A 10,194-nucleotide genomic window follows, 5' to 3' on the forward strand; every position below is an offset into this window, starting at 1 on the left:
CTTTTTTTGTTGAAGGCGCGCTTCCTTTTTCCTCGTGCTCCAAAATGGCACTATTAGGGGGCTAAAGAGATTCCGGAATTCCTGGCCTTGGAGCGGGACAAGGCTGTTGCTCGAGAGAAAAGCCCTCTCCAAATCCTCTTTTCCAGCCGGCGGTAATCCCGTGGAAAGGAGAGGCCGGTCTTGGCTGCAGACTTACTATTTGATTTGCGCTCTCCTCTCCAAATAACGGTGGCACTTTCAGACGCACCTTCCCCCCAGAGGGTGGGAGCCGCCTCCCACCCTCTGCTCCCTCTGCTCCGCGGCCGGAATTAAGGCGCGCGAGGTCTCTGGAGGGTGCGAGGCGAAAAGGTGCAAATACCTGGCTACGAAAAAAAAGGCGGGAGCCGGGGAAACTTGATTTTCCGGCCTTTCCCAGCTATACGGCGAGGGGTTTCTCTGCAACCCCTCAAGACATGAGGAGAGCCGAAGGATGCGGCTTGGAGGAGAAAGGTCGGGGAGTGACACGGTGGCTTGTCGGATGAGGTCTGGAGTTGTTCGCTTTCCGAACAGACCGGCGAGGGAGCAAGCTGTTGCAGAAGCGGGCGGGCGGGCGGGCGAGCGTTCGCTCCCGCCCCACGTGAGTGCGAGGTTGGATTAAAATGTAGGCGCGCCAGCATACGGAGCACACAGCGCACACCGCGCTGCGTTGAGGGGGTAACCGCGGCCGAAGAGGGCTGGGAAAGAAACGCCTAGCAAGCCGGAGACTCCAGAGACAGCAAGGGGCCGCGAACGGTTGCTGAGATAGGCGGTCGCCGGTTTACAGTTGGCCATGGGACCGGGCGGGAAGCTCGGGGAGAGGTGGGGGGAATGGACGGAGGCCGTAGTCCCCTTCTGAGAGCCGGGGACGTCCGTGACTGAGGAAGCAGAGGGACTCGCCGCAAGGTGTGCTTAGCGCCGCCCGAGACTCCCATCGCGCCGGGACTGAACCGTCTTCATTCTCGTGCAGGGGAAGCTGTTTTCGCCAAACGCGCGTTTCGGGCGTCCCTCTCAGCCGATGCCCATATCGCGTCCGGATTTGGCTGCCGGGCTGTGCCTTTTCCGTCGGCGGGGCTGCGGGGTTTTTGCAAAAGTTGCCTTTCGCACCTCTTCCTCCTCCTCCTCCTCCGGCCTCCCGGGCTGCTTTCCACCATGTGCGCCAACGTCGTTTACGAATGGTTGAAGACCCTGAAACTCACCCAGTACGCCGAGTCTTTTGTGGATAATGGCTATGACGACCTGGAGGTGTGCAAGCAAATCGGGGAGCCGGACCTGGATGCCATTGGGGTGTCGCTGCCCCAGCACAGGCGGCGTCTCCACGAAGCGGTGCGGAGGCTGAAGGAGGAAGACGAGACCACCGCCGGCCTCTACTTCACCTTGGAGCCGCAGCCCCCTCGCCGGGGCTCGCCGGGACCCGACATCTACACCGGCCGCCTAGTGGAGCCGCGCGAAGCCAAGACGTGGAAGGACCTACCTCGGCAGACGCCCCCGCTGGGTCACTCTTGGGGGGCGTCGCGAAAAATGGAACTCAACTCCAAGGAGTTGATCACTTACCCCAAACTCAGACTGAAAATCATGATTAGGGATAAACTCATCCGGGATGGCATCACTCTCAGCAAGCCCCCTTATTCCAGCAAGGTAAGGTAGCTAGCTGTGCCTTAAAAATCCTGTTGGCGTTGCTGGTTTTTCTCGCCGTCGTTGCTACTGTTGTCCCTTAACTCTTCTGGTTCGATGGAGAACGCGCTGCAAAGAGTGAACTTTTTTCGCTTTTCTCGCCAAGTTGAGTTGATTTGCTCTTAAGTTTGTTTGTAGGTAAGCAGTGGGGTTTGCTTTGGTGTAGGAGAAGTCGTTTTCTCCTGTGTGGAGTTGAAAGGGTGATTGTGGATTCCAGGTTCAGCACAATCCATTTCTGATGTGAAAATAGTTAAGCGTGATGAATACAGGTGGTATTACATAGTAGGTCTTATAATGGCTCCGTTCGGCTTCATTGCCTTGCACTTCCCTTGGAATATTTGTGGAAGAAGATGGCAATATGATGAAGCCAGTAATATATCTTAGTACTTCCATTTGATTCTTGAGGGTGGAAAGTATGTTTCATAACAGAGTTATCTGAATTGCAATAGCATAAGGTGGAAATGTTTATTTATTTGTTTAGGTGTGTGAAAGTAACTGGCACAATCCACAAAGACATATTGACTTAGAAAAAAGTTAAATAATGCTTGTTTCTTCACTTTTGAATTGGGAGCTTGCATCCAGTTTCTGTACATGCTTATTCACAAGTAACTGGCACCTAATGAAAGTGATTGCCAAGAAATCACAGGTATCACTCAAGTTTGTTCTTTTATGGACAAAGCACCCGTGTTAAGTGATCTAAAAGAGGCACTGTATCTACTGACAATCAGTGTCAAGCTCTGAAGATTTTTAAGGGTCAAGTATTTTGCAAGTCTTTGCCAAATTTAATAATTGCCTTGATTTCTTAAGACGTTTTTTAAAATCATGCTTATGTACAAGGAGCAGACAATTACAGAAGGTTTAATAAACTCAATAGCACTACATGAGAACTTCAGGTTAATTCATTTTCACTGCAGAATTGGTTTGTGTGAGTGACAGGTAAAATCATTATCACAATCTTGTATATCTAATGTAAATCTATAATATTATAAGCTTCTCACAGATGGGCATTGCGCTCACAAAACATATATTTCACAGATGTCATGGATAATGGATATGACTAGCTAGCATACAGGAAAAAAACAGTTCTAAATGCAAATAAATGAATGAATGCAAGTGAAAATCTGAAGGAAGAAACATAATGTCACTGTCAAAAGTGGTATGCTGTGCTATAAACTGATATGAAATGAAATGGTGTTAAGGAAGAGCTGTGTTAGTTGTGAAATGTATGTCAGAATAATTCAGAAATAATTGTAAAAAATATGTACAGACACACATATACAGAACTCAGCCATGCAATCTATAGGAATATAGTACGACTACAACTGAGAATATTGTATACTACTACATTAAAAAATGAATAAAATCTTTCCTCCTAGTTTTAGACAGATCATAGCAACTCTCTGACAAGCCAAAGAGTAATAACAACCCATATTTGGGGTACCAGATGTCTAATATGAATTGGCAAATAATGGTGTGTAAACTCTCGTATCCACTGTAAATGATTCATTTTCTGAAGCAATTTGCCCGTGGTGTTAGTCATAGAACTTTTTTATGGATCTGTTTGTAACCTAGAACAGAAATAGAAAAGCTGTTCCTCTATTGATAATTTAGTCTGACATTATTTTGAGAGGCACAAACGTAAAACATAAGCCTTGATCATACCTTATATTTTCCTATGGAGAATAGCTAAAAATTAGATGCTCTGTCCCAACTTTGGCAAGGAGTTATTATAATCCTGATTCTGATGAATAATATAAAAAAAATAATTGGCTTACATCTAACACATTTCAGGCTACTGAAATTAAAATAGCTAAAAGTCCTTAGTGATTTAATTATGTTCCATAGTATTTCTCATTTCTGTATTTAATATTTCTAATAATTGAAAAAACATTCATTTATCACTTCAACTATTTGAAGTCAACTATTTGTATTTAATTTTTATCCTGCCTTTATTATTTTATAAATAACTCAAACATTCCTAATACTTCTTTAATGAAAACTATCCCAGAATTAGTAAGAATATAAAATCATCAATTAAAAACATTTTTAAAAGTGATGGAAGAAAAAACTAACATTACAAATTTGAGTGTAATGGTTACACTGGGCCATTAATCAATCATCAGCATGTCAACAAAGCATGTAAATCTTAACCATTCAGTGCTTAACCAAGTGCTGAATGAAAATCAAGTTAGTGATTAGTCAAGTTAATATTAATGTGAATGATGTAAATGCTGAAAGCTGTTGTACAGAGATATTTGTACCCGGAGGACACACACTGTTTAAGGAAAGTTGAAATGTTTATATGATGAAAAATAAAAAAAAACTTTTTGTAAAAAAAAGAAAAGGTAAATCAAGTTAGTGTTTGGCACACTCTGTTTCAGATGCCAACACACAGTGGTACTATCTCAAATCACTACCAGATGTTCCAACCAGCATTAAGACAAGTTGGGATTTCCACTCCCCAGTTCTGCCACAAGGTATATAACAGCACAGGCAGGTCAGATTTCCATGTCCTAAGGCTGAAATGACTTATATAAGAAATAGCTGTTGTATCAATGTGGAACTAATATTGATCTTCAGAGCTTGGCTAGGAATCCATTGATTTGAAAAGACATGAGAAAAGAGGGCTTAAATCCCTGGGCCTGTGTGCGTCCCCCTTCCTCTTAAACACACACAGTATGAGATTGTCGAATATACATATAGAGTATGTTTGGAAAGGAATTTTAACTTGGCATGCGTTAGACAGAGACACAACTGATTTTGTGACTGTAATCAAAATCATTCCTGGTGCTCTTGATTCCAGTGAAATGCCTAGCATATTTTTCGGAGTATAAGATGCACTAAGGTTTTCAAGAGGCAATTTTTAAAAAAAATAGATAGGTAGACAGAGGGATAGAGAAATAGAGAGAGATAGAGAAATACAGTAGGTAGATAGGGAGAGAGAGTGTGTATAGGTAGGTAGGGAGAGGGATAGAGAGAGAGAAATAGAGAGAGAGAGAGAGAGAGAGAGAAATACAGTAGATAGGTAGGGAGAGAGACACACACAGAGTAGGTTGATTGGTAGGTAGAGGGATAGAGAAAGAGAAAGAGAGAGAGAGAGAAATATAGTAGATAGGTAGGGAGAGAGAGAGAGAGAGAGAGTAGGTAGGTAGATAGATGGATAGAGGGGGGAGGAATAGAGTAGATAGGTGTAGAGAGAGAGAGAGAGGGAGAGAGAGAGAGAGAGTAGGTAGGTAGATGTTTCCAGGTGTATTTATCCATGTGCTGGAGAAGGAAATCGTTGACAATCTGCAGCACCTAAGACTTTGTTTCTGCTGGCACAGCACTTGATCAATGTAATTCTCATCAATCAGTTAAAGAGCTTTCCAAAAGGAAAAACAAAGTTTTTGCACAAAAACGGCTTGTTTTTCATGATTTTTTTTTTCAAAAAAGGCATGAATACCCTTTGGGGGGGGGGGCTTGCAGAGTACTCCCGGGGGCAGGCAAAAATGAGCAAAAGGAGCGTTTTTTGTGGAAAGGGCTCGTTTTTTGTCAAACAAAATTGCATGCATATCCTTATGGAGGCTTATAGAGTGCTGCTGGGGGCTGTGGGGGCAAAAGCAGCCCAGTATTTGCTCATTCCTGCCCTCCCCAGCCCCCAGGAGCTCTCTGAAAGCCTCCATAAGGGTATGCACAGCCATTTTGGTGAAGGGGCGGGGCTTCAAAAGGCAAAAAATGCTGTATTCGGTGTAAAAGACGTACCCAGATTTTCAGCCTCTTTTCTGAGAAAAAAAGGTGTGTCTTATACTCTGAAAAATTCGGTACATTGCAAGCAGAGTTGGCTTATTTAAAATAATGTTCTGATAACAATTTAGAATAGGATTTGATCTGTCCTTGTTCTTGCTCTATGTGTTCCCCTATTTGTTCTTGTTAAGAAAAGGTCTTACAAGATCCTGACCTCTGTAACTACTGGAGATTATTATCCTTTCTCCATCATATTTGAACTCTTAGAATGACTGCCAAATTGGTTACTCTGAGTCGATAATTCATACCAGAAAAGGACATGGGAAATGTGACATTTAAGGTGCATCCATATATCTGCTTTGCTGTGGTTTACTTCCATCCTGGATCTGTCAATATATGATGCTAAAGGTAGTGATTGCTTAAAGAAACCAGAGAAGGCAGGGGCATCCGGGGGAAGGTCCTTGTCCTCCAAAAGCTCCTCCTCCTCCTGATCCGGGTCCTGCAAAACTGAAGCCTTGCTGAGTGCCGAGGATTCCAGAGAAAGATGTCAGACCTGTGTGGCAGTAGTGGTAGTCTCCTGCCTGGGCTGAGATGCAGTAGGATTAACTGACAATTGGTCTCTCTTTTGGAGCCCCTCGGCTATGCTCTGGGAGATGGCGCGGGCGACAACCGCTTGCATGTGGGTGGATAATTCGGGTTCCTGAGCTTCTCTGGTGTCAGGCCTGTTCCTGGAAGAGGAGGGACGCTGTTGGGCAAGGGAAAAGTCAGTAAACACCCCAGGAATGGGCCCCACATGAGTGGGTCCAAGCTCAGATACAGAAAAAGGGGTAGGAGAGCCCAGGTCTGCCAGCGATCTATCCGGAGATAAATCTTGTGACTCTACCTCCTCATCAGTAATGGACAGGGCCCCCCCTTGGGGGTGGCAGGAGGACCGGCTCAACTTGAGTAGTGGGTTGTGGGGCCTCCACTGCCACCTGGCGCTGGGCCTTCTTGAACTATTTTTTGAGAGCCCGCTGTTTCCGTTCGGCATTCCTGACCGCCTCCACGGATGGAGCTTGGGATGACTATCCTGACCAATGTTCCCTCTAAGTTGTTCGGCTGTGCGGCCACGCATGTAACAAGAAAACTCCATGCAGCAGTTTCCAACTGCTGCACAGTGTTTTTTAATGTCTTACAATATGACTTAAAATATTCCCCCTCCCTCCCTCCTCTCTCTGCACCAAACTCTCTCCTCCAGCGGGTGAAGTCAAGGAAGACTTTGCCCGGAGACCAATGACACTGCAGAAGGGAGAATTCCCATTGGTCCTCTGGGGCTTTGTCGGTTCCTGAGAAAACGCGATTTGCTGGTTGTAGCCTGCATTTCTCTGCACATTCTGCGTTTCTCAGGCATTGCGTCGTCTGAAGCCCCGTTCTGGGCTGGGCAGCTTTTCTGTGATCCCTTCACTTTGCGGTGAGAGGGAAGCAGCGTAGAGTTGGACTGCCTGAGCCAAAAGGGTCCACTGGATCTTGAGACTTGATTTTTGAGCAGTACCAATCCATTCCACTCTTTCCTTTCCCTTTCTGTCCTTCTATCTTCTTTTATTTTTCCTTTCCTTTTTCCTTTCCTTTCTCTTTTCCTTTCCTTATTTCCTTTTCCCTTCTTTTTTCTTTTCCCATACCCTTCCCTTTCCCTCCCTCCCTTCATCCTTTCCTTTTTTCTTTCCCATTCCTTTCCTTTCCCTCCCCCTCCCTTCCCTCCCTTCCTTCCTGGGGGTCTGAGGGAGAGGGAGGGGACCTTTTTCCTCCTTGCCCCCCTCTGATGGCAGTTATCGCTAAAAAAAATTCAGGTGCTCAGGCATGAAAATGTGCCATTCAAACACTATACTTTTCCTCACACACTGAAAAAAAAAATAGAAGAAATATTGATCCTGACTGGCCACCCTGCCATTCCTCGCCCTCTTGCCCTTGGCTGAGGAAGTTCCCTGGCTAGGGGCCTGGGAGAGTCCTGATCTACCATCAAGGGAGGCAGGTGGTCCAGGCTGCTCCATGGCTTGGTAGCACGATCTTCAGCCAAGTGGACCCAGACAGATGGAATCAGGTGGTGATGGAGACTTTGGTGGCTGGCACTGGAGCAGTTGACAGGCAGCTAGTGATGAATCTGGAAACAGTCAATGAGAGGAAGCCGAGTGGAGAAGGCTAGGGCTCTGAAAGGAGTCAGATGGAATGCCAGCCACTTAACAGGAGGTGCGATGATGGAAATGCAGCTGTGGCTGCAAGACCAAGCAGATAAGGCAGAGAGGGTCACTGGAGCTAGAGACACAACCCTCCCTGTGCCAGTGTATGACCGCCAGGTAGACAAGACACCGCCCTTAAGATCGTTGGGGGTGGCAGTGGCCCTGCCGGAAACCTGAACAAGGGCCAGCTGACCACCCTGCAACTATCTGCGGAGCGTGGATGAGCGCTTGGGAGCTGTTGGAAAAGGGCGCAAAAAAAGCCCTTCCAAAATGGCCACCGCTCTGGTGTGAGGGCGAGAGGAGAGAGAAAATGGTGGCCGCAAGTTTTAGACCAGCTACACACTTCTCTGCGGCCAGCTGCGCCTTCCCAAGAGTTAATCAAGTAAAGCGCTCACTTCTGACAGCTGCCAGAAGCCTTGCCGCCCTGCATTCTGGCAGTTCCCTGCTGCCATCCTGAAGCGGCGTGGCGAGCGGAACACTCCCCACCTCCATGGCTACCTCCTACCTTGCGTTTGTCTGGAATTGACAAACGCAAGTTAAAGGAAAACAAACAAAAATTATAAAAATCAATTCTAACTAGTGGGGAGAAAACTATAGATCAAGGGGGGGAAAATTTAAGAAGGAGAATGGAGAGTCGAAGCCTGAACTAAATTAGTAGCTGGAGCTCATACAAACAGTCCCTAAACGGGCCAGACTGAGGAAAAAATCTGGCGCTAAGCAACACCAGGAGGCGTGGCCAAGGAAAAAGATTCCTCAGTCCTAGGGCAACCAGACTAATTTAACCCATTGCTTGGACTCTCCAAGCAATGCACAGGGAAACAACTGTTTCAAACATGAAAGAACTTTAGATTTTAAAAAAAGATTTAATTTGGAAATACTTTGTATACTAGTAGTTTGTACCATGTGTTAAACTGATTTACAATTTTATCTAATGCATGTTCCATCAATATTGAGGCCAGAGCTGTGAGAAATGTACATTGAACTGCAACATAATACTTTCTAAAGCCCTAGAAAGAGAGGCTTGGAGAACTGTTTATTATTAGCCTTGACAAAAGTCTGAGGACTGTGCCTGAAGTTCCTGAAAAAGCATCACACCAAAAATGTCAAGGTTTATTTATTTATTCATTTATTTTATATCCCACTTTTATTATTTTTACAAATAACTCAAGGTGGGAAACGTATCGAACAAATCTTGTTCTTCCTATTTTCTACACAACAACAACCATCTTGTGAGGTGAATTGGGCTGAGAGAGTGTGACTGATCCGATGTCATTCAGGTGGATTTCATGGCTACTAAGGCAGGACTAGAACTCATGGTCTCCTGGTTTCTAGTCTGGTGCATTAACCACTAGACCAAACTCCTCTCCTCTCAATGATTTATTCCATTGAATATTTGACAGTTACTGAAAGAGATAGTAAGCTCCTGCTTGATGGATTTATTTGAGGAGAGTTTGTTTATCAAAGAAGCTGTGAATTGAGCTCTCACTGAGTAAAGGGTTGGACTCGGAAGCCTACTTCCAATTGATGATCCTATGAATCAGCCAAGATGAGGGAGTACAAATAATGTCCCTGGTATTTGGTTGCAACTTTTATTGTTGTTTACTTTATTGTTAACATTTCATTAGGCATTATGGCTTCAGGAATGAATCAATACAATTAAAGTATTGTTTTTCTTCTTCTGGATGCCATACGCTAATAGGCAAATGTGGCAAGCATCTGTTCATGTATAGTTGTGCACTGCTTTCAGCAAACTACAAAAGATTTCCGAACACATATTAGACAAATAAGCTTTCTGTTTCAGGAATATTCAGGTAAAGTAAGAAATAATATTTGCTTCTAAAATCTATGTGAAGAATGTAATAAATAAGAGTGATAGATACAGGGGACGACTTCCGTCAGCTGAAGGTGACGGTTGCGTGCGTCTGCCTTCTCGCTGTTTCGGTGGGCTCCCTTGAAGTCTAGGGGGAGCACAGGGTGCCTTGGAGGGGCGCCCTGCCGTAGGGGGGGGGGCTTGCTGGGACCCCTTGGAACGATGGCGGCCACGGGGGGGGGTCTCCAGCTTTGCCCCAGGAGCCGGAAAGCGTAGGGAGTGCGCGGAATGACACCGTGCGCTTCGCCAAACGCAGCCAGGAAGGAAATAATCAATTTGAATGAAACAGCTGAAGTGCGGTAAGGTGAGGGGTCTCCCCGGGTCTTTTACTGTCTTTACTTTATTGACTGTTCTGCAGGTTTTTTTTTGGGGGGGGGACTCTGTTTCAACCTTTGGAGGAGTTAAGATTGGAGGGGGGGAATTTCCACCCCCCTTGGAAAAGCGGCACTTGGAAAATCTCTCCCTTTTATGGGAGAGAGAGAAAGTTTAAAATCTACTTTCACTTCCCTTAAACAATGGGAAAAAAATTTCTTTTTTGACCACAACTGCGAGAGAAAGGATGGTTGAACTGATTCTTCTCTAAACTATGCATGGGAACTTTGATTTTGTTGTTTCCTGACCACCTATTCTGGCTGAGCCAATATGGCCAACTTCCTCCTTCTTCCTTGTCTTTATGAATGAGACTCCTCCCTTGGAAAA

At 45.3% G+C, this 10,194-nt stretch overlaps 1 protein-coding gene across 1 annotated transcript; it reads left to right on the plus strand.

The window, feature by feature from the left end:
* Window positions 1-847: 847 nt before the first annotated feature.
* On the plus strand, window positions 848-5,684 carry SAMD5 (sterile alpha motif domain containing 5; the record flags this gene model as incomplete). The annotated part of the gene is made up of 2 exons (XM_081940440.1): window positions 848-1,653; window positions 5,604-5,684. The coding sequence occupies exons 1-2, from the start codon at window positions 1,168-1,170 to the stop codon at window positions 5,682-5,684; spliced, it is 567 nt and encodes a 188-aa protein (XP_081796566.1). The 5' UTR covers window positions 848-1,167.
* Between the last annotated feature and the right edge of the window lie 4,510 nt (window positions 5,685-10,194).

This window comes from Natrix helvetica (genome assembly GCF_964273705.1).
Source record: "Natrix helvetica genome assembly, chromosome: 2".
Taxonomy (NCBI): domain Eukaryota; kingdom Metazoa; phylum Chordata; class Lepidosauria; order Squamata; family Natricidae; genus Natrix; species Natrix helvetica.